Genomic DNA, 24,615 nt, shown 5'->3' on the forward strand with positions numbered 1-24,615 from the left:
ACACATGTAAGACCTTTGTAAGAGACATATAGAGGTATGTTAATTCCAATATTTCACCAAAAAAACTAAGGATTTCAGAAAAGATTATGCTTATAATACTTCTGTAGTAATAAAGTAGGATTTTGAATGCATGACTTAGTATTTTAACATTAATGTACTTTTACTTAGGCTAAAAGAAAATCTCCTGCTTGCCTAAACTTCTACAATGACTAATTTGAATTTGAATTTCCCTGATTAAATCCACTGCTGCCTCCGACTGTATACATGTGCCGCAAAAGAGCTTGTATTCATGCACCATATGTGAATACTTTCGAATAGGTCTATTTTTGGTCCTTTATGGCCCTGAAGCTAAACAGCTGCACTTATTATGTGCAATACAATACAAATTCAATAGGCCTGCATGCACTGTGCAATTAGAGACCATAATGATTATGTAATTCCATTATTCAGCAAACGTAGCCAAGAGTTAACCTTAAGCCATTTATCAGTACAGTAACTGGATACACAGAGATGTTAACATCACACATGTTTCAGATGCTATTGAAATGTTAAATCTGTCAGGGTATTAAAATGAGCGTCTCTGGAGCCACTTTGATTTATTGAACTGTGGTTAGTTTGTCCCAGGGGAGCATTTCCTGTCCTCCAAAGGTTCAGCTAAAATTAAACAACTGCCATTTACACAGATCCTGCAGCAGTGTCCGGCCTGCTGTTGCCCTCTTGTGGCTTCTACAAAGTAATGTCTAATTATAATCTGTTCTGTAAATACGTTACATGGAACACTTGATTGGCCAAACATTTCACCATCAGGGGATTTACACAAATGTTAACTCAGCCTTGAAAATGTGCCAAAACATGCTCTTGGTTTGCAACAAGACGGGAAAAGTGTCGGTTCAGGTAACAGAGGTTCATCAGCTCTCAGTATTGCCTTCTCTCATTTGTGTCTGAAAGTCAGGTTTAGTAGATTGACAGAAGTGTTACAGTAGTTTGATCCCTAATGCATCTTGAAGCCCAAAGAACAGGAAGTGATCCATTATTTTAAAACAGATTCATGTAACTGCAGAGCTTGATTTACTTATTTAAAAACTATAAAAACAAACTGTTAGTGGGAGCATAACACTTTCAACCCGTTTCATACAGCATTTACAAGGTGTTTAGAAACCTTTAAAATATAACAACAGTAACAACAACAACAACACATAAAATGTGCACATTATCATGTAGTTGTAAGTAGATATAAGAGCTTATGCATTCATTTAACAAACAAACTCACTTTATAAACACTTTAAATGTCCTAATATCTGCTTAAAATTGCCATATATATGTGTTATTTAAGCCAAATTCAATAGTAATTCTCTATTTTAAAAGAGGCTAATAAAAGGCCTAAGTAAACCAAATTATGACCCGGAAATAACAAAGATGAGGAAGAGCTCCATGCATGTCTAAATCTCCTCAAGATAATCAGTCGATTTTATGATGTTTTCCCACAGATGAACCAGATTGTTAATTAAACTTTAGATATTAGCTGGAGGTGTTCAATGTTTGACTTTTTTCCTCACATATTAACATAATTAAGCACTGGTTATGCAAACAACATGAATTATATAAACCAAAGAAGAGACCTGCTTTTCCTCTGAGGAGTACCTCAGCACGCGCCTGTCTGTATTAATGCGATGATATACTGCACTGAGAGAAGAGGCTCTGCTCTGATGTGATGGAATCACATTGCAAATGATGCAGAAGTGCTTCAGGGATCAAATTAGAGTTTTGTTTGTACAGCGGTTAGGGAAGAGGACGGCCAACAGGGCGGCCCTTAAGGAAGGAATCCCAAATACTGCACAACAGAAACCCAGATTAGAGTCAATATGGAGCAGAACAGAGCAGATATGCTCATTCTTAAATTATTATAACAAGCTTAAAGCTCAAACTTACCTGTTGTTGAAACAAGAAGTCAGCACTGCTTCAGGCTATATAAATAATTCCTTGTTTAGAAATCCTTTTCTTCGTGAATTTACAGCCTTGCAGATGTTAGAATGAACTGATAACATGCTCACAATAAAATGCATACTCATGTTTACCAGCTTACTTTAGCTTGCTAGCAATTACAGGAAACAAAGTACAGCTTAGACTAATGGGAATGTTATTAGTGCAGGTATTTGGTCCAAAACCAAATTATTTGTTCAACAGAAATCTTTAATTGATGATGGTGCTAGTGGCAAAGTTAAAAGGGTTCATCGGCTCACTTGAATGTTTAAACAAAATCTTGTGTTGAGACATCTTGTTGATGATGTTGAGATATTGAATAAGTATAAGAGGCTGACCATGGTAAGCAGGTAATTCATCAAATGGTTGGTAAGATATTAGACTCTGGACAAAAATGTGTCCTCTTGTTAGACTGACCGACTGACTGACCGACATGGCCATGTTTTTATGCGCCAAGAGAAGCAGCTGTTTTCATCATTGTGACAATATATTTCTTGTCAATGTTTCCTCATTTTAAAAAAGGACATTTTTAACCCTAAAGATTATCTAAAGACAATAGATAAAGTGAAGCAATTTTATCTTACAATTTTTTGGAAAGGCCAAGAAGAAATGGGAATGATGAGAGTCCAGCAGGAGAGAAAACCAGAGAAAGACAGGGAGGCATAGTTAATGACAAATGACGGATAAATGCCAAATTCATGACGATGCCTGCTGAGAGCTTAAGGTCAATGACGTGTAGAGTGTGTGCCTGTGTGTGTGTGTGTGTGTGTGTGTGTGTGTGTGTGTGTGTGTGTGTGTGTGTGTGGATCTTCCTGCCTGCCTGCATGCACACATAGCCATGTCTCTGTTCAGTAATGTCATTAATAACCCTGGGTATAAAGTCCTTCAGAAAAATTGTCCAGATGCTGCTTGTTCGCTCTATATGCCTGAGTGCCTGGACACGCGCGTGCGTACATGTGTGCGTGTGTGTGTGTGTGCTCCAGGAGGGACGTCACAACTCATCAGCTTGTGTCCCTGGTGAATAAATGAAACAACCAAGAGGAGCAGTTTTGGCTAAGCACTGAGTCTCATGAATGAGTGTTCCCCGTCTAAAGGGCGTCCTTTCGCAAACTTCAAACTCTCCCTGAGGACCTTGTCCGTCTGACAGAAAGTCACCCAAAGAAAAAGAACAGGGTAGAAACATTTAAGGGGAGCAATTCATAAAGAAGTACACATTCATAAAATGTCTTGGCTACACAAGCTGAAAACAAACATTGCAACAAGTCCTCCCAATGTCACTTATGTCAGCCCTTGTTGTGGAAGTAAAAGTCCTAAAAGATGAATAGTAAATGTCTTGTGACTTGACATGTATTGCGTATTCACTGTGCAACGAATGTAATTAAGTCACAACTGTTTTTGACACCGCAGGCAGACTAAATCTGACAAATCAAATGCTTCACTGGTTCAACCCCTGCTGCTTGTCCGTCTCTAAATAGGAGTCAGCTACCAGCTAAGATTAACAGCCGCGAGTGCATCTGAGGTTAAAATCTGCTAAGGACAATTTAACTAATGTAAAATAAAAGTGCTTCTGAAATACATCACCCATCACTTGCTTTAATAACAATGTGTCAATGTTTCAGGTTGTTCTGTTGCACCCAAGTGGACATAAAAACATAAAAAAGACCACTTGAGAGTGCAGCAGGAAGACCAAAAAAAGAAGCGTGCAGTGATAAATATATATATATATCACCTTAGGATTTCATATTTTCTTTACCAGTATTTTTGTTGAAACAGCATTGGAAGCAGGCTCCTCTTGGATCTCTTTCAGCATGAATCTTCTTTCCAACTCTTGTGTCCCCTCATACCTCTCCATAGTTCCTATCATCACCTCTGTAAAACAAACCAAAGACAGTCAAGCTCAAAAAGATACTTTTTATTCATTCACAAACAACCTTTCAATTTAAAACCAAATTAGCAAACAAAAAGGACAACAAAAATGAAGATAATTGCTGTAAAAAAGCTGGGATAGTATAAATAACTGTTCTGTGTATGACCTGAAGGAAACAGTGTGACCGTGTCTTGTCTGGTGGTGGTGCTCTGAAATGCCCCTCCCTCAGGGCCCTCAGATGACTGGGCAGCCGGAACCAAGAGGCCCAGTAGCAAGGAGAGCGGGAGGCCACTTAACAGCCACTGAATCAGGTAGTGAAACATTAAGATTGTGAGTGTGCTATGATGAGGAATTATTTCATTTAGTAAAGATTTAAACTTGGCACTTTGTCCTCTGCCCCACTTTAAAAGGAGATGAGGCACTTTCTGTTTCAACAAAAGCAATAACAAGGATGTTTTATTTGTAACTTAAATAATGTGTTTAAGGAAAGTCCATCCATCCATCCATCCATTGAAAAGATGGAGATGTTTCAGTCCAAAGCAAAATGCAGTTTTGACACTGACAATAAGCAGGTGGAGATGAGCTGATTTAAATACGGGGGGTAATTGGGTAATGGTGAATGCAAGAGTTAGGTGACTGGGGCTGATGGGACATTATGAGGGCCTCCTGTGGATGGATGGGGAATGACAAGCCTGGAGAAATGATATGGAAATTCAATCAAGTTGGTAAAAGACAACATATCTCAAAGTAAGAATACATTTAAAAAACACAATAAAGAATAATACTGAAACTGCACGTATGACTAAGTTTAACAATACAAACCACTAATAATGTTAAAAGTATTTTTTTAAATCCGATACAAATAAGTTTGTTTTGTCCACAGCACTATTCCTCTGCTATCTCTGTTTTCTATCTCTTCTTGCTAATTGTTGTTAACCTCATTTAGCACTGAGCTCATGTCAGCTTATTGAACCCTGTTCCATGAGGCTAACAGGATTAGAATAAACGAATATTGATCCCTTTTCAGGGCTTAAAGGTCTCCACATGAGGCTTAATGCAATTATGATAGAAAAAAACAACAACACAATCAAATTACTCTTCAGTCTTCATAGAAGGAAGTGGGTTTCAATGGAAATTGTAAGGTGTATTTCAAACCAATTATAGGTTTTGTTTTACCAGGTTAATATAATAAATTCAGCTGAATTAATACTAATGGGAAACAATTTAATGTTGGTTCAATAGCATAAAGTCCTGTGTTTTTATTTGGCCAATGTTAGATTTTTTGTTTGTCTGCTTTTACAACACACAAACGTTAACTGTTGTTTTGACAACGTTAACTAGCACTAGCTAACGTTCCCATACATTGATGCCCTGTTTGAGAACTTACCTTATGATTCTTCAAAAGACACAATTAGACTTCACAAGGTGGTCGAAATCAAGCGGCCTCTCTTCGTTTCTTCATTTTAAAGACAGCGGGCAATCCACCTGAGGAGGTAAAACTGAGCGATGGCTGCTACGCATTCTCAGCTTCTTCTTCTGTGGTGTTCAATGGCGGCAAACCCACGTCGTTGTTGCTACTTGTTAGTTTTCAGTCATTTCACTCAGAACAATAACTTTTAATATATAGACTGACATGTCAACTGCTTCATCACGTTGTCTTTTATTACTTGTGCTGTTAAATGTCTCTTTTTAATTATTTAACCATTGTTAACACTCTTTTTGCACTTTATCTAACTGACACTAACATGCCTGGCATTTTTTCCTAATAAATGATTCAGGTATACTTTCAAACAAGCACTTTAATGTTTATATTTAGTAAAACTTTATTCAGTACTAATGCTTAGTGACATTTCTACTATTTCTTTACCATTTACCTGTCAACAGACATTTTAACTGGCCTCATCAATTTTCATCTCTTGAAATTCCCTTCAGCTATATTCAGGTCATTCAAGAATTGGAGGACATTTTGACATCAAAACTTGATGAATCCTTTATTTTCTATTTGTTGTTATGTATTTTATAAAAACAGGTAGTAAAGCATCACAAAAAAATGATTTGGCCAGCTCAGGCATCAATGGTACACTTTCTATTTTCTATTTTAGGTGTTGCTTTTCAACAGCGCTCAATGGGGCGGGAACTTTAAAATCAATAGCAATCAACTTTAAATAAACAAAAAAAACAACAAAAAAAGGATTTCATAATCTGGGAAAATTTGAAAACATGTAGATTATGGTAAATTATATATAAAAATAATAAATTGTACTACTATTGCGCAACCCTGTTTGTCATTTCCTATTGACTGACTTACAGTAACAGGGTTGCAAATCAATGCTTATTTTAGCTTTATCATTTAGGAATTCATGCTAGCTGCAGAATGTAATGCTACCTTCAAGGCAAGGACACACTTAGTTATTTACCTAAAGAAAGATAACTTTGAATTGAATTTGTCTTATTGTGATAATGTGAGTAACAGGGTTGAGTGGGTAAGAGTGCCACACTTGTTCTAGACTGAAAGAATACGATAAATATGAAAAATAAAAGAGAACTGAGCTTTGGTCTACCCATGGCGGTAGCACATGGATTGATGATGTTATTTCCTCTGTGTCATGTAACTGCAGTTTTTTTTAACTTCCTCTGCCTAGGTTAATGGGTTTGGGTAACAGGGTTGTGCGCATGTTAGACACACACATTCAGTTTGAAATTACTGTTTTTAAAATAGGTTTATGATTTAACAAACTGCAATGACAATTGCAAAAAATGTAAGTAAAAAGCTTATTTTAAATGTTAAATTACACATGCAAGTTGGACACCAAGAAGTAAGGACAAGAGAAAATGCCTTTTTAGATGGTGTTTTAGAGCTATTTGATATTTTAAATAATATTTTGAAACCACTTTTTCTACAACTGGTTTTACTTTTTGTCTAAGGAGATGTATATTTAACACAAGTGCATGTTTGAGCATTTTGGGCATGGATTATTTCTAATTTTACAGGTGGGACAGGAAATGTCCTCCAATGACTCATTCTACGGCAACATAGTATTACAAGTGTGTTCATATCTTTTCATTACTCACCTTCCTTTCAGTTATGTTATCAATACAATATCACATTACATTTAATGTAGGCTACCAAAACGTTTCACATCTTTTAAAAAGTGTTGCAAGTGTTTTGTGTGAACAATTCACAAAGAAAAGAAACAAAAAGACAGTCTTACTGAGGCATTAGCCTGCCATTTATTGTTATTGAGAAGTTAACACGGTTAACTGCATTGAAAGTCATACAATAAACCTTTTAAGCTTTGTGAGAGGTCCTTCCCTGTGTCACAGAGAGAAAGCTGTAGGTATAGACATACAGTATATCTTATTGGCAAGTAGATATTTTTAGTCAGTACATTCTCCTCTATCAGGTACTCATGTACAATATACATGTTAAAAAATATAGTTTGTTTGCATTGTGTTCTCCTTTTTCTTTTATTGTTCAGGATGAAATAATTCACATTTAAGTGTTACAGGTTCTTGAATGGTGGAGGAACTAATTAGCACTGTCTTTTAATAATTATCACATACACATAAGCATATGCATAGAAGGCACGTCTATGCATCTAAATTGCTTACATGATAAATGGAAAGCAGTTTTATCATCCGGGAGAAAAAAGCAAAAACAATAAAGTATCCAAGAACATATGGCTGATAGGCAGCCGTACTCTCACAACACATACACACATCTTCCTCACAGACACACACACACACACACACACACACACCACAGGACAAAAAACACCACAAAGCAAGCTCTCAAAGAAAAATGAGACAAGTACAGACTCATCCAATTGACGATAAAACTGCATACAGTACACCAGACTACAGAAAATCTCAGTCAGTGAATGGCGTTCACCCGGGAGCAGAGGAATCATTTCAAAGAACACTTGCTGTGAAGCAGCAGCCGGGTGTAAGCAGAGTCCTCCGATGGGAGGAAGCAGCACCCGAAAAAACACTGATATCATGATTTTCAAATGTTACAGAAAGAAGCTGTTCAATCCTGGATCAGTGGTTGTTGAGAACTGTCCCTCAAGGCAAAGAGGAGAGTCACTTCTTTCCTTTTCTTAAATGGAGAGATTGTGAGTCAGCACTGTTACAGTAAGTTCAGTCTCAAAACTGCAGTTTCTCAAGGCTATAGTGTTGGAAGGCATGGCAAAAAAAAAAGAATACTTATGCAAGACATTTGAAATATGTGTTGTGGTTTCAGATTAATATAGATCCAAAACACCAGACTTTCTACAAATACTGCACTTTAGTTTGAACATGAAGTTAAATGAATAGTTTCACATTTTTGGTAAGACACTTATTCGCTTTCTTGCAGAGAGTTGCTGAACATATCAAAGCTATAAGTAACAGTTAGTTATTAATTGGAATAAAGACTGTAACCAGGGGGAAACAGCAAACCTTTGGACCTTTTTTTCATATCTGGTTGTGAACAGTTTAAAGAAAATAGATATTTATTAATCAGTGAGCTGTCGACGTGCTGGTAGGTGATTTTGCTATCTTTAGACAAAACAAGGTTTCCAGTCTTTATACTAAGTTAGTGAATCAGCTGTTAGCTATAGCTTCATTTGTCAATCATGTAATCTAACTGTTTGCGAGAAAGTGAATGAGCGAATTCTCCAAAATTACAATATATTCCATTAAATGTTTTAGTTTGAGTAGCATCAATAAAAAAAAGACAGGAAAAGTTTGAACTTCTGAATCCAGGTGCCAACTTTTACAGGGCCAACAATCTATAACCACAGCAATGACTATATCTATAGCGTCAAAGCTGAGAGATGTGGGATTGCTTCTTAAAACAGTGACTTAAAATTAAGTACATATGTGGTGCTCAAAAAAGGCAATGGTATACAAAAGGCATTTGTCTAAAAAAACAAAAAAACAAGAACAAATGCAAAGAAAAAAGTTATATGCACTTAAAAATAAACTTAAAAAAACAAAGTTCTTTAGACAGCCGTGCGTCTGAGAAACTGAAATACACTACAGACTCCCCTGAAATCTTAATACATCCTCAAACTGACTTTGACATAGAAGTGCAGGCAGGAAGCTGCTCCTCTGAAGCCCACATGATTTATAAATCCACCAGGTGAATCAAGGCTTGACTGTAACTGTTGGGCTGCTAAATAAAAGTGCAGCAATAAGGGCTTTCGGCTAGAGCTAAGGAATGGTTAACTAACAGACAATGCGTATCCCAACAACAAAAGCACTTTATGGATGACAAAAAATGTTAATTCACACTCACTTGGAGGCAGTTCTGGCGCAAAAAAAGGAATTCATGTTTAGTCAGTAGATTACAATTTTACAGTAAAATGGTATTATACTACAATGCCAATCATTCTTCATTCAAAAACATTACCTCTATATAACAGTGAAACTAGACCGTTTTCACTGGAAATTCTGCCCCACTTTTGTCCACAAAATAAGGTCTCGTCTCCCACTGACCAGGCTAAAAAGAGACTTTTAATTGGCTGAGAAATGTGATAAAAATCATTCATGTTTTGGCACAAGCCTTATTCTGAAAACTCCTCACTTCCATCAACAAACAAACAACCTACATAACCTTCCTTTGGTTAATTAAAATAAAAAAACATATGAGAGATGAGAAAAGGTTAGCTAGGGTTTTCCCTCTGAGAAGAGTGCTCGCTCTTTGCAGCCCTTGTTGAATTGAGATTTACAAAGACTAGTCCTAAAACTGTTAGTAGTAGGATTTAGCATGTTAGGCTTCTCAAAGGCTCTTCTGATGATCATCACAGTGGTTTAGAATTCAACTAGAGGGCAAATGTTCATGTAAGATGAGCGAGAACAGGAGGACCCTGGTGTCTGGTCTCTCTCACGTTTTTGTGTTATTGTGTGTTTTTCCATTGTTCCATGTCATTACGGTCAAGTCTCAGGCGTCAAGGTGTGGCTGGCGAAAAAACTGTCAGGTAGCAAGATCCTGAAGGAGACAACAAAAAGGTAAACGTGGGAAAAAAATGTAAGCTGCTGAAATGTTCATTATGCAGAATTCATCATGTGAGATAATTCAAACAATCGCAAAGCTTTATCAATGTCTGGCCTATGTTTTTCAATTTACTGCCTAATTTTGTTTCCTTAGGAGCTTCATAATTCTCATTTACCTGGAACTGAGGGTAAATCTCATCTGTAGCTCTTCTGCTGCTGCATGAGGCCAACGTTCTCATACACTCTGGAGCTGTCGTCCCTCGCCTCATACTCTGTGCAGGTGGGAGTAGGAATAGGAGTGCAGGGAGGCAAAGGGCTCTGCTCTCCTCCAGTCAGGTCAGAGGAAGAGTACTTAATGTTGGTGTACTCACGCCCTTTAATCTTACTTTTCTGCAGAACAGAAAAAACAGAGCAAGGTCAGCGGACAGGAGCAGAAAAAGCGATAATGGGAAAAGTGGGTTGTTATCTGCTGCACACCTGTTCCTCCTCTATGCGTCTCTGCAGTGTTTCTATGTAGTGCTGTACAGCCATGTAGATGAATCGGTACTGCGCCTCCGTCTGCACCATCCCAGAGCGCTGAGAACGAACCATCTGGATGGTCTTTGGCACGTCGATGTCGCAATCCACCCCTGCAGCGTGGAAACAATATGTTAGCATTGGGGACATTAACAAAACCAGCATTAGTCTTTGAGTAAAGAAAGTAACTACAGGTCTCTAGAAAGCAAGTAAAGTAACAATCATAGAGCATGCAGGCTAACTAAAATACCAGGTTAAGTGACATTGGTGAGATTAGTAGCAGCAAAGTCAGAAAATGTATGATATGTAAACACAGTATACTACACACTATAATTTTGAGGGACAATTCTGGATTTTTTTTGTGCCATCAGAGAGCTCTTACTGATGGGGGACTGAATCCATTATCAAAGCTCTCTTCAAAGACTTGGTCAAAAAAAAGATAGAAAAAAGAACACAGATAAAGGCGAAGTAAAGCTGTAGAAATATTCTAAATATAGTGTGCACAGCATTTGGAGAAGGACCTCATGGAACTACACGTCAAAAGATCTGACCTAATTAGTTTAAGTAAACTTTTTTTTAAACTGAACTGCTAAAGTGAACAAGTTATTATTTTTCTGGTGTTTTTAGCAAATACTAAACTGCATGAAGTGCTTCACAACCACAGCTCAGTGAAACATGACAGATAGTAGTCAGATTTGTGATCTGGTCCACAAAGACCCATGTAAGTTTAGAAAGGTTGTAAATCTGGATTTTATCCTGATACAAGACATTTGTATTGGCAAGAGTACATTTGCAGGACTCACCTTTTTCCCTGATCACATCTATCAGGATGTCAATCACAATAAATGTTCCTGTCCTCCCGATCCCAGCACTGAAGAACAAAACAGATAGAACAGTGAGTTAACGTGTCTCCTGTACGCACACTGGAGAGGATTTATTTATACTATTTATCCAAGTGCTTTTAGTATGCTTGTACCTGCAGTGTACTGCTATAGGCCCGGCGTCCAGGATGCTCTCCTGCTTCAGGTTGACTTCCTCTAAGAAGTCCAGGACGCCGCCTGGGTCTGTGGGGACTCCGTGATCCGGCCAGGCCCTGAAGTGGTACTGCCAAACTGTACGCTCTGTGTTGCCCTGAAGACATGTAGAGAGCAACTTTAAAAATACAGCTCAATCTATTATAATCAATACTGAAATCCTTACAAGGCAAGGCCTGCAATATTCTATATTTTTGTTTCAGTCAACAAATCCCAAGTAAAAACAAAAACCAACATGTTGATCTGTGTTAATTATTTTCCTACGCCGTCTGTGGCACCCAACGATTTCTGAAGTTTTTTTTAGCAAAAGTCACTCAACCAAGAGTAAACAGTGCATTTGTTGGGGACTATTTCTAGCTATGGATTATTCCACATTTGGTGCTTGAGTGAGTATTTGGGGCAGTAGGGCAGTGCGTGTTAGATTGAGTCAAAATAAACAACAGTGTGTGTCTCCCCAGGGAGGCTAGCTGAACAACAATAGAGATCTATGGCACAGAAAGAAGAAGGATTTTTTCCCGCTAATATCAATATGGATAAATATTTGGAAATGACTGTTTTTTTTCCTCTTTCCATGTTTAAAAACACAAACACAACTTACCTGTCCGACTTTAGACAGCTTGAGTTCTCTTAAGATGTAGTCGTGTGCAGCTGTCTCCCTGACGTTGCGAACGCGCATCGCACCATACTCCTTCAGAGACGACATGTCCGGCCAATACTTCACACACTTACTCTGTAGAGACACAAAAAACAATGAAGCTCACTGTGACATGTTTACTGTGATGCTACTGTTCAATGGGCAGAGTTGAAAGAGGTACTAAAAACTTCAACTCCATCTCTCTATCAGCGTGTTATTGCTGGTTTTTTTTGGTAAAGGATCTGACACCAAAACCTGATAATAGTTCAGTTATTAAACTCCAGATATCTGGAACAAACTCCCAGAACCCTGCAGGTCCGCTTCTACTCTTACTACTTTTAAATCCAGGCGGAAAACATTTCTTTTTGCCGCTGCTTTTAATTGAACTGTTCTTATCTAACATTGCACTGTAACTTTATTCTGCACTGTAACTTTTGTTCATGTATATTATACCTGTTATGTTTATTTTGTTTCTAATGACTGGTTTTAAATGCCATTTTATAATGTGTTTGTGCTGCACTACTTCTTAATGCTCTTAATGTCTTTCCTTTTTGTAAAGCACTTTGCATTGCCTTGTGTTGAAAGGTGCTATATAAAGCTGCACTGGAAATACGTTGATGCAAAAATACTCTCCACTTTGCTCAGCTAGTATTCATGAATAACAACAGGACATCGTAGAGTATTAATGGTTTTAGGGTTAATTTTTGTGCCGGGTTCAGTCTGCGATTGTTTTGCTCACCTTTCCTCTCTCCACCTCTTTGGTGGTCATCACGATGACACGCGAGTTCTCCTGAAACACCATCCTCCAGAAGTCACTGATGGTGGTCTGCAGACAGCCCTGAGTGGCGATGTAGCTCTTCTTCAGCTTTGTGCTGTTACTCTTTTGGTCTAACTCCGGCTACACACACACACAGACAAAACACACAGGGACGGATGAGTACTGAAAATTAACATAATAAAGAACATATGTAAAAACAAGAGCACAAAGTGAAAGCACATGCAGAAAAAAGCTACAGAAAGACTAATCAATACAACTCTTCATTTTAAACATAGTATCCAGTACAGAATGAATGATGGGTGTATTTCCTTAAGTATATAGTGGGTTTACCATGACAGCAGATACTACCATGATGATATTGGCATTAATGTAGTCTGAGCCTGGCTCACTGGGGTCCCTGTCATTCAGCACCACACGTGTGTGGTCAACTGGATGAGAAACAGAAACAGTACAGTTCATAAAAACCCCTGAGGTGAAAGAGAAAGGTTGTTATAGACAAAGAGCAGTCAGGGTTTCCTCACAAGGCAGAATGTTCTTGTATCTGTTCTTGTTTTTGTTCTCCGCTCTCTGGCCCTCTTTGCGACTGTAGAGCAGTTTACACTCTTGTTGCTGCAAGGTCTGGATGGGGAAAGAGAGGAGAGTCAAGCAGTTATACTGTATAAGCAGTTTCAAACTAACAATAGGGCCTCAACCAATGAGTATTTTAACGATTGATTAAAATAGATTTCCTGATTCATTGATTGTTCTTGAAAATGTCAAAGAAATGTCTTGTGATTTCAGTCCAAGGGTCCAAAGATATTCAGTCATGATATTATAAAAAAACGATCTACAAAAAAGGACATCTTTAAGTTGAGAAAAAGTGTTTTCTGTCATTTTAGCTTGGAAACTAACTTTCACAATTAGTATCAAAATAGTTGTGGTTGCAGCTGAAACCCACTTATATCACCAAACACTTGATATTAAAGATAATAAAATAAAGCACACAAAGTACAAAGTAGAAACAAATTGAAAAACAAAGAGTTCATAACTTGAATATCCAAAAAGTAGCAAATATAAAAATACAAAAAACAACCAGGTTAGGACAGGTTAGCTTTAGTGTGACACAACTAAACCACTCACCTCAAATTCTTCCCAGAAGCCCTGTTTGACCTTGTCTGTGGCCTCTGCCAGTTTGCTCAGCTCCCTCACTCGACTTTCAATCTCTGCAGCGTTAATACGAGTAGTGTTCAGGGGCTGGGGAGGAGAGCAGGGGTCAGCACCGTAAAGTACAATCAGGAAAATGTAGCCTTGGCTTTTGGAAATAGCACTATTTGAAACAGACATTGGAGGTACCTGTTTGAGCTGCAGCACGGTGCCCAGAGTTTCCACCATGGGGTTCTTCTTGTAGTGCTCTACCAAGTCAGTGAGGGAGTCAAACTTCTCCCCTCCACCAACATCGTACTTCAGGTCATGCTGAAGAAGAAACCACAGCCACATGAAGGAACTAGTCTCGTAAGACAATTAAAACTTTAACACGCACCAGATGTCTTTGGGAAATCACAGATGAAGCCTTTTGAGCGCTTTAGCAACATGGTTACTCTAAATACATGTGTTTTGCAAAGCGTGAATATTGATCTATTGGCTCCCTTCCCCAACATTTAAACAGTGACAGACTGTACACATTGCTTTCTTACAGCACAGATGTGTCTGAATCTTCCATTGCATCTACTTAATGACCCATGTCCTAGGTTTTAGCCATAGTCGCAGGTTCTGCTTTTGTTTCCAATGAACTCATCTTTTCGGACGAATTCCTGTGACTAAAGTTAGGATTTTCTTTCCAGGAAGCGATCATACTAAATCCTTCTAAATATAACTTCAAAATGTATGTTTTGCTGCCTTGTTTTATATTTGACCCTGTAAACTGTAGCTACATTGTTTGGGAGTATTCTACTTGTATAATTACAGTTCCCAGTCACATACAAGTAGAGTATGCATTTTCTTCAAAATCTCGTGTAACATTTCAAGTGGTGAGCATTACATTGAAACCTAATGCCACATGAAAGAAAATCAATCTTATGTCAACTTATTCCACTCGGGATTGGCTCTACTTCTAGTAGCTTGACTGTTCACAGAGGTACATCCTTTACCCCTAAGGTGTCTCTACATATATTTTATTTCTTTCCATTAAACACAGGAATGCAGGGAAACACAGAGGAGATGAGGGGTGTGTTTACCTGGCAGCGGATCATGACGTGAGTGACTTTGGGTTTGTTGTCACTGCTATCTGTCTTGTCGTCTCCTGTCCGGACTGACAGAACAAAATCCCCGGGGTGGCTCTGGCTCTCTCTCACCAGGAAGCTGCCGTTCTTCCCTTTCTCCGTCAGCAGTTTTTCTGCCTCCCGGCCCGACAAATGTCCGTGGAACCATCTGGCAAAAAGACAGGCAAGAGGAAAATGTGATTCATCTAAACTCTTCTCAGTGAAGAATACTCCTCCTGCTCCAAATAGGGATTGAGATGAGCTTGGACCTTACTACTTTAATGGTATCACTCTCTTTATTTATTAATCATGGAAGTGTATTGTTTAAAAGCGAGGGTGATAAAGGGTCAAAGACGTAATACTATCTGAAAGGTTACATTTTTGTCGTTTCCTTTTATTGTAAGTTAAAGCTTGCCCATACTCTGCAGGATAGAGCCATGTCCAATTTCTTAAAAGTTGTGGAGAACGATAGAAAAACTCATCTGTACTTTACATAATAAAAAGTTGTATTTCTTACCCTCATTTACATTATAAAATAAATAAAGTGAATCCTGAGGTGAACGCTGCAGCACAAAACTGTAGCTACTGCTAATGAAGATTGAGAGATATAATATTTACACAACGGAACACCAAATATCTTTTATGATTAAATACAATTTTAAAATCAACCCAAGCTGATCATTTCTTTACAGAGATCATTCAAGCTAAAAAAATATAACATCCACTCACCTCTCTGACGTGGGATCCGCACAGTTGAGTGGATACTTGAGCTCAATAACGTCTCCATTTTTCTCTTTCAGTTGGCCATGATGCTCCATGTAATACTGCACCAGCTCCGCCAGAGTGGCAAACTTCTCCCCACCATAAAGGTCATAGTAGTCTCCTGTGTTCTGGATCTTGATGTGGGTGACGGCTCCATTTCGTCTACAGAAGAGTAAAAAAGCAGAATCATTTAGAGAAATGTTGCCATCGAAGGGAAAGAACATCACCATCATCGGGGACACAAAGAGACTCCAACAGGGAGTTAAACAAAAGCAATAAGACAATATGTGAAGTGTCTTCTTCATATCATCTCACATAAGCAGTTGCGTTATTAATAAATGATATTAGCTCATGGTGTTTAGTTTAATGTGGAAGGCTCCAGATGCATCTCAGTTGCCAGACCTCTACAATAATAATAAGGGCGTCTCGAGATGAAACAGCTAGCTGATAGGGATTATATGCTACTGTATTACTTTATTCTAATTTATTTTAAGCAGAAAAACCAACCTTTACTAATTTGTGCAAAGGTGAGGATTTGTCCCTTTTTTGTTGTCTTGCAGGATTTTAAACAGAATTTATTTGGGCCCAACATTAAAAACAACTTCACAAACTCATACTGTGCTTTATCAACTGAGTCCTTTTAACTTTGTGCTGTATTAAAGACAAACAGTTTGTTTATCAATAAAGAAATGAATCCTTAGTTTCACCATTAACAACAACAACAACAACAACAACAACAACAACAAACACAACAGCCGTCTGTTTTGTGCAAGAGAGGTAAGAGACAAAAAAACTGTCAGGGTCGAAGTGAGATTGAATTTCTTAAGAGGAAAGCACTATGTACTTTTGAGACAAACCAGAAACAGAGTGCATAAACTGTGTTGAGTCATTGTAAGTGACCAGCAGTATCTCGGAAAATAGAAAAAGGAGAAGTGGCCGATCTGAAGCTCAGTAGCAAGTAACGTTAAATGATTTCTGGTTAAGTCTGGCAGACTGAGCACAAAGACGAGAGACGGACGTGTGCTGGTTTGAAGCAGCAGGGACGATGTCTCTGATCCACAAGACAACACGACCTGTTTTGTAGTTTTGAAGTAAATATGGTGCGAGATGAGAGGCTGTGCTGCTAAAATATGAGACTGAGGCAAAAATAACATTGGCTGGGTCTAAACTGAGTTAATGATACGTCATCGAAAAAAAGGAATGACTCGACAGGGCCCAACATACAACCACAAACTTTTTTTTATTATTAAAACGTCTTCATTCTTTGGATAACATTGGTTTCCCACTATCATTGAAGATGGTTCATGCTAAAGATGAAGCGGAATTAAATATGGGGTTTTTTTTCCCCCTTAAGTAGGCATTCTTTCACAGTGTAAATAATACAGCACAGGTTTAGTCTCTAACTATGTTTCCTGGTTAGTTTAGTGCTGAACAGAGGATGCAAAGTGTGTCTAGGACTATAAAATCCAAACATTGATACCAAATTAACTTAAATAAGGGGAACTCCAGAGACTGTTGATAATTATCTGTGGGTGTTTTATTACAAACTACTCCTTTTGAATGACACATCATCTGATCAATGTATCATCATAAAAACATTAATAGCAGAATTATGGGTTTTCTAAAAGAGAAATAGTTATAATTTAACAATTAGAAGAGATCAAAAATGCTGATTACACATAAACAGATGTGCACAATCACTGTTATTTAACGTTGAAATACTAATAATTAAGTTAGGGTGGAACATTCACTTAGCGTCCTTTACCACTTTATTTTGGGTTCAGCAAGTTGTATTGCCCCCTTTGTTTACATTTGGATCATGATTAGAAAAAAGCACCAGAAACTTCATTTGAAATTGTTGCCTCAGTATCACACTGTTTTTTCTGTAATGTATGCTGCATTGTGTTTTCATCACTTACCGCACTGAGAGGGTAAAGTCTCCAGGATTACTCTTGCTGGGTCTGGCTAAAAAGCTCCCATCTACTCCTCGAGTCAGCAGGAGGTTTTCAGCCTCCACACCGGTGATGTTGGGATGAAACCACCTGAAAGAGTAAAGCAGTAATCAGCCTCAGTGTAAAGTGGAAGATTATGTTCAAAATGTGTAGTGTATCTCAAACCTTTTTTTGAGAGTCTCTTTCTTTTAACTTTTCGGATAATGCAACTTAAAAGTGTACTGCTGAAACTGAAGCAGCACCATAACAACACCTTTAAACTACATTATTTGCAGGGGGAAATGTGTCCCACAGCACAAATAAAACACAGAACCCACATGGAACTGAACATTCAACATAATAAGACATAGGAAACATACAACCATATAACGTAGTAAGTGAACTAAAACCACCTCCTTTTAAGTGCATTGCTCTTTCTCACTTTTTTATTTAAGGCTCCTTTGTGCTTGTCTATCTTTTCTCTCCCATTTTTCTTCTCCCAAGACTATGTGTTTGTTGAGTTGATATCTGCGTCTCCTTCTCCAAGAGACTCAGCCAGTGTTTGCTCTGTCTTTGTTCATAACTGTCCTAACACTGCATGCAGTCTCCCTCTATGAGAATATAATACCCCTTCAGTGTAATGTGTACAAGTAGTCATTCCTGATCCAACTACTTCAGTTCAGTACTAATGATCCTTATGCACCAAAACCAAACACCTAACCTAATATTTGTATCTTATTTTATCTTTTAAAAATGTTAATTTATGTGTAATGCTTCAATACTCTCCTGCTGTTACAAAATCATTTCCTAATTTGGTTTGAATAAAATTCTATCTATCTATCTATCTATCTATCTATCTATCTATCTATCTATCTAGTTACTTTGCATATATGCACTTTGATTTGAAATGTAATAAACACTTAAATAAGACTTTAGTTACACATGGAGTAAATCCACAAGCTACTTTGCACTATAAAAAGGAATTCAATTAGGTCCACCTTTACCAGCTGTGTTAACACATTATAGCATCAATAATTATAATCGAAACATATAACATATTATTCTGAAATGGGCCAATCTGCCAAATGAGTACTATCACTAATTGAAGTATATTTTGATGCCAATACTGTTGTACTTGTATTTGAATACGATTTTGATTGCCGAACATTTACTTGTAACAGAGGATTCACACAGTCTGGTACGTTTACTTCATTTAAGTCACAATCTGAGTACTTCTTCCACATCTGCCGGTGTATGCTAAATGAAAGGGTCTGAGCAAACTAGCTATTGAGGGTTTTTTTTCTAGAACCGTCGGCTCACTCGGAGCTTGTTTACGGAGACCCATACAGCTGTGTTAAGTTAAAAGTTAGCTAACTCAGCTAACATAATCAGCAGACATTGTTTTCCAGACAGCCCCCCCCCCCCCTCTCTTTACCTCCGAGATGTCATTTTTTCGTTCCTCACTTCCTCGCTGGCAGTTAGCAGTAGCTACAATTAGCTGGCTAACGTTCCCGACCGTTTCCTCTTCAATCACAGATTAAAGTGCTTCATCGGTTTACACCCGGTCAATACGGGCACCGAAATCCAGACATGGAGAGTAAAAAAATGTGTATGCGTTTCAAAAAGAAAAGTCTTTAGGCCTCGGCCCCGGAGACTTCACAGCTAGTCGATTATTGGACGTCACCAAACATGCGACAAAACAGAGGGTGCGCGGATTTTTTTCACCCTGTGCGGCCGTTCAACGCTGCCGCTTCCCCGCTTTTCAAAAAAGCTACAGAGCTCGGCCCGTCCGGCAAACTGTGGGACATAAATTAAAGAGTCCTATCACTTTCTCTTTTGCGCATGCTCATTGACAGCCTGTTTTACGATTACAGCGGCACAAGCGGTACAGCGGTTCGGAGCGTCTCTGGAGAATTCGCCGCTCTAGCGTCAAAAGCGAAGCATTCCGCAACCCACCGCATTGACCGCCCAAATCACGTGATCATATAACTATACCATCACAAAAAGTAGAGGAGGAGGCAAATGTCTAAATGTTCACATGTCAAAAATGAAATGTGTTTAATAATTTTACTAATCAGCAGTGGTGTAGGAAGTGCTCAGATGTTGGTTAGGTACAATAAGTCTAACTGGACAAAATAAAAAGTGATTACATGAAAATGATCTTCTCTATTGTTGTTTAGCCTATGTCAGTTGTAGAATATAATTAAGTGCAATAACTGAAGTTGGCCTACTGTACATTAGTTAAAAACAATTGTGAGCTACCTGTTTTTACTTCATTATTTCCATGTTATGCCACATTAGCAATTATAGTACTTTTTACTTTGCTCCATTTTTCTAACAGCTAGAGTTACTTTTAGTTACTTTCCCCCTTTCCTTTGCAGGGAAAACAATGTGCATTTCTCGACATTTAATTATTTTTTTTGTGTTAAACTGAAATGTTCCTTATGTTTTGAGAAAAAATAATCCTGCATGATAAGATAACTACACCTTAAAACCTCATCTTGGATCAGCTAAAAAAAATGCACCATAACAAAACTGAAAACAGGGCGTGTTTTGTCTTATTTTGACTCTCTCACACACACCTTTACCGATCTGTCCATGCTCGACCTATAATAAAACCAAAAAAATAATATGATGTAGGCTATTGCTGTAGATATTACTGGATAATTATTACTTTTACTTGAGATATTGCTGATTGTCTAGTATTTACACACCTTTTCTTATAACTCATACTTGTATTTTCAACTGTGGTATAAGTGTTTTTGGTATGAATACTAAATATATGGAATACTTTTTCCATCATCAGTAGTAGTACTCAGTAAAAGTCCTTCGGTCAAAATGTTACCCAAGTAAAAGTACAAAAGTATTAGCATCAAAATATACTTAAAGTACTATAGGTAAAAGTACTCATTATGAATCCTACTGGGTAGCTTTTGAGTGTTACTCCAGGTGTAACTAAAGTCTCATTTAAGTGTTTGTATTTCAAATTATTGATCAAAATCTGCAAGTAACTTAAAATATTAAATAAATGTAATGGAGTAAAAGTACACTTTTACTTTTGAATTGTTGTGGGATAGAAGAGCAAAGCAGTAATACAATTGAAATATCCAATTAAAATTCAAGTCTCTTAATATTGTACTTAAATACAGTACTTGAGTAAATAGTTACTTTACACCATTGTCAATGTGAGAAGTTGATGTGATGATCTTCTCGAAACAAGTGAATAGTCATTTCATTTTGACAGCACTTGTGCCGCACACTCTCAATTTTGGCCCTCGCGGGTTGCCGTTTAAGCCTGTACGTGGCAGTTAGAGAGCAGTACACAGCAGCCGAGGCTGGTGCGGCTAACGTTACTCTCCGGCAACATTTTCAATCACACTGCCTGACATCTTGCACTCTTACAGGACACACTGAAACAAGGAGGGTACTTTATATCAACAGCTTTATTGTGACGCTTGCTATAAAACACTTTGAATCATGTTTACTGTGTCGGAGCTGGTTGTCTTGCTGGCCGTCCTGTCCGCCACTGCGTCCGGCTACTTCGTTAGCATAGACGCCCATGCCGAGGAGTGCTTCTACGAGCGGGTCAACTCAGGCACAAAGATGGGCCTCATGTTTGAGGTAGCCGAGGGAGGCTTCCTGGACATCGATGTGGAGGTGAGATACTTCAGTGAGATGATAACTCAGCCACCTAATGTGGAGGAATGTGTTTCGTTTTTTAACTTAAACCTGATTCTCACACATAAGGCCTGTGCTAGCTAGCGTTAGCTTCCGCCGTCTCTCTGTGTAACGTCAAGTGGACTAGTTGCTGTCCAGTTTATGGATCTTAACTTATTGTAATTCAAAAGATTGAATAACAAAAAAAAGATAACATCTTATTATTTGGTCTGTTTGTTCTTACCTAAACCCTAATGTTGTAATTGAATTATTCATTAAGAATACAGGAAGTGCTGCATTAGCACTATGTCCGGCTTAAATGTCGTAGCTTTGCCGGACTCACTTTGTATCCAATAATGTATTTGAGTAAAAGAAAACATTTTACTATCTTCTTTAACTTATTTTTGTGAAAATGGTGCTCTGGTTTAACGTGCAACTGATGGGTTTGATGTACCAGATGTTGCTACCATATGTTACAAGAGTGCTCTCTTGCAGCAGTGATTTATACTCACATATTTTGCATTTTCCTTGCAGATAACAGGGCCTGATGGTAAGCAAATTTACAAAGGCGACAGGGAGTCAAGTGGGAAATACTCTGTGGCAGCACACATGGACGGAACCTACAAATTCTGCTTCAGCAACAAGATGTCAACCATGACACCCAAGATTGTCATGTTCACCATTGATATCGGAGAGGCCCCTAAAGGACAGGACATGGAGACAGAAGGTACTTTAGGGGTGCATGTTTTGATTCATGCAAATGTCTGTGAACAGAGAGAAACTAAGAAATTCCATATTGCATTATCTCAAGGCAGATTCTTAAAGATCATCCAGAGTGCAAACCACTTGTTTCTTTTTCTGACCATGTGTCACTGTTTGATAGTTTCTTTCCCTTTTTTTTACTTTATTTTGGGCACTCTGTTCCTCTTCGTAGGTGGTGACAGCTGGGATGGTAGGGCACAGGGCAAAACTGCTATTGTGAAATAGACTTTTCAGTTTGTGATGCACTGCAGAGTTTTCTCTAACCAGCGTTGTTTTGTAGCTTAAACTAATATCGTGCATTTCTTAAACACGTAGGAAGTTTTATTGTTTGTGAATGGCTTGACTATTTGCACAGTAAGAACATGTATGAAAAATGTCTCTGGTGATGGCACAGCATCACCTGCGACATACATCACAATTACATCTGTTATGCATGTACTGCATACCTCATGCATGTATTTTTTTGTGCACATCAACTGTTTTGTGGCCAGGTTTCTGACGATCACTTTTACCTGTTTCAGCACACCAAAACAAGCTGGAAGAGATGATCAACGAGCTGGCAGTTGCTATGACGGCTGTAAAGCATGAGCAGGAGTACATGGAGGTTCGAGAGAGGATACACAGAGCAAGTGAGTCTAGAGCCAATAAGAACATGAATGAAAACATTGTAAATATTTGCTTTTATATTCTGAACCTGTCTTATTCTCTCTTTCTAGTCAATGACAACACAAACAGCAGAGTGGTGCTGTGGTCGTTCTTCGAAGCTCTTGTTCTGGTGGCAATGACACTCGGACAGATTTACTACCTGAAGAGATTTTTCGAAGTACGGCGAGTGGTTTAGTGCAATTAAATGATCCCTGTTTCCTTCACTGATTTCTCCAACACCCTGACAGTTATTTACACTCTGGAAATGAGACCGGCAGATTTGAGTAAAGCCTACATATGATCGGATGTCAGATGTTTTGTCCACCTGTTACCTGTTTGGTTCCTTCTTTATAAATGTAATTAGTGTTTGTTTGGAACGAATGGCCAAAAAATTCTGGGATAGATGTAATTTCATTAGTTATTACTTTTTGTGTAAACTATTTTTCTGTCCAATATTGTTTTATATTTTACAGTTAAGTACAATTTACTCGCCAATAGAGTTTTGCCTGTGAATGACTGAGGCTCATAATTTTAAGTAAAGACAGTCAGTTTGAAAACACTTAGATATGCACATAACTTGATTAATTTAAAGATCCACATTAGAAGCACAGGAGTGTACCTCTGTCCTGGATTAATAAATGGTTAAACGTGTGGATTTTATACAGGAGAATTTAAATGGGACCCTATTAAGTGATAAAAATGACATGTATGAAAACAGAAATCATTTAATGTTGTTTTTGTCTGAGATGCAGGTTTTGTTTCCAGCGTCTATGCCAAGTCAGACAATGTACTGACATATCTGAAATCTGTACATTGTGTTTATGCTCTCAAACAAAAATTGCACTCCTGATAAATGCATCTAATTATCTGAAGGATTTACACTGCAGCTAATCATTAAGGGAAACTAAAGTGTCTAGCTCGGTCTTTTGGTTCATAGCAATCCATGGTGCGGGAAAGGGGGCTTCAGTGGACACCTTTTGCAGGGAAACTGTGATTCCCTGCGTAGTTCAGAAAATGGCAACAGTTTCTTTGCCTTGATTTAATTTTGAAACACTTAAATTCAAAAAGTTCCACTTAGCTGTAAGACCTTGAAGAGCTAAGGCTGTGTTTGATTTTAAACCGAACTACTTGGAGTGAAACTCCAAGCAAAGTGTGGAGGAACACTGAGATAACATGTTACATGTTGAGGGCGGGTGGGTGGGGGGTCTGACACCTAATGACTGCTGTGTGCTTTAGTTGCTTCTACTATAGTTCTTTTGTTCGGGTTAGGGGTTTTAAATTATATGATTGTATACAATTTTGAACTGTTTGTTTTTCCTGGAGCATATCCTGTGACATGCAGCTGTGTGGCTGATGCTTTTAATATCTTTTACCTGTTTATTTCCCCACCAAGGTAAAAAAATATGTACGTCCAGGACAGTAGCTTCAAATCTAGTACACATAAGTGTTGCGTGTCACAGAATATGCTCCAATTTTTTATTAAAACAATCTTTGGTGAGCTCTGGCAGGTAAACTGCTCTGTACACAGTCTCTCCTTTTTGTGATTTCAACAACTAAATCTGATAAATGGATCTGTACAAATGTAGAATGGTTGTCTGTGGAAAAAAGCCCCAGGTTTCATAATAAAGCCAATATTCTGTACAATTACTTCAGTGTCTTTTTAAACAGGTGATGGTGTCTTTTTAAGAAAGTTTGAATGCAAATATAAGTAATTAAACTTAAATTGATATTAGTCAGTTGAACAGCCTGGTAAAGAACATTAATTGCTGCATTTCCTTGTAAAAGCTGTTACTGAACCTTTGTCAATTTTACTTGTTTTACCTGCTATGACGG

The 24,615-nt window shown here is 38.0% G+C and overlaps 2 protein-coding genes across 2 annotated transcripts; one reads left to right on the top strand and one right to left on the bottom strand.

Moving 5' to 3' along the window:
* Positions 1-7,048: 7,048 nt before the first annotated feature.
* On the bottom strand, positions 7,049-19,562 carry ptpn11a (protein tyrosine phosphatase non-receptor type 11a). Its single transcript, XM_063889498.1, has 15 exons — positions 19,154-19,562; positions 17,707-17,829; positions 15,755-15,949; positions 15,002-15,194; positions 14,121-14,240; positions 13,908-14,021; positions 13,310-13,406; positions 13,119-13,216; positions 12,750-12,908; positions 11,975-12,106; positions 11,319-11,473; positions 11,146-11,213; positions 10,304-10,455; positions 10,003-10,216; positions 7,049-9,821 (listed from the first exon to the last, which is right to left on the bottom strand). Exons 1-14 carry the CDS (start codon positions 19,165-19,167, stop codon positions 10,022-10,024), a joined length of 1,815 nt encoding a protein of 604 aa, XP_063745568.1. The 5' UTR covers positions 19,168-19,562; the 3' UTR covers positions 7,049-9,821; positions 10,003-10,021.
* Positions 19,563-21,007: 1,445 nt separating this feature from the next.
* Positions 21,008-24,429, top strand: tmed2 (transmembrane p24 trafficking protein 2). The gene is made up of 4 exons (XM_063889635.1): positions 21,008-21,375; positions 21,910-22,102; positions 22,659-22,766; positions 22,854-24,429. Exons 1-4 carry the CDS (start codon positions 21,196-21,198, stop codon positions 22,976-22,978), a joined length of 606 nt encoding a protein of 201 aa, XP_063745705.1. The 5' UTR covers positions 21,008-21,195; the 3' UTR covers positions 22,979-24,429.
* Positions 24,430-24,615: the final 186 nt, after the last annotated feature.

Source organism: Eleginops maclovinus, chromosome 8 (assembly GCF_036324505.1).
Source record: "Eleginops maclovinus isolate JMC-PN-2008 ecotype Puerto Natales chromosome 8, JC_Emac_rtc_rv5, whole genome shotgun sequence".
Classification (NCBI taxonomy): domain Eukaryota; kingdom Metazoa; phylum Chordata; class Actinopteri; order Perciformes; family Eleginopidae; genus Eleginops; species Eleginops maclovinus.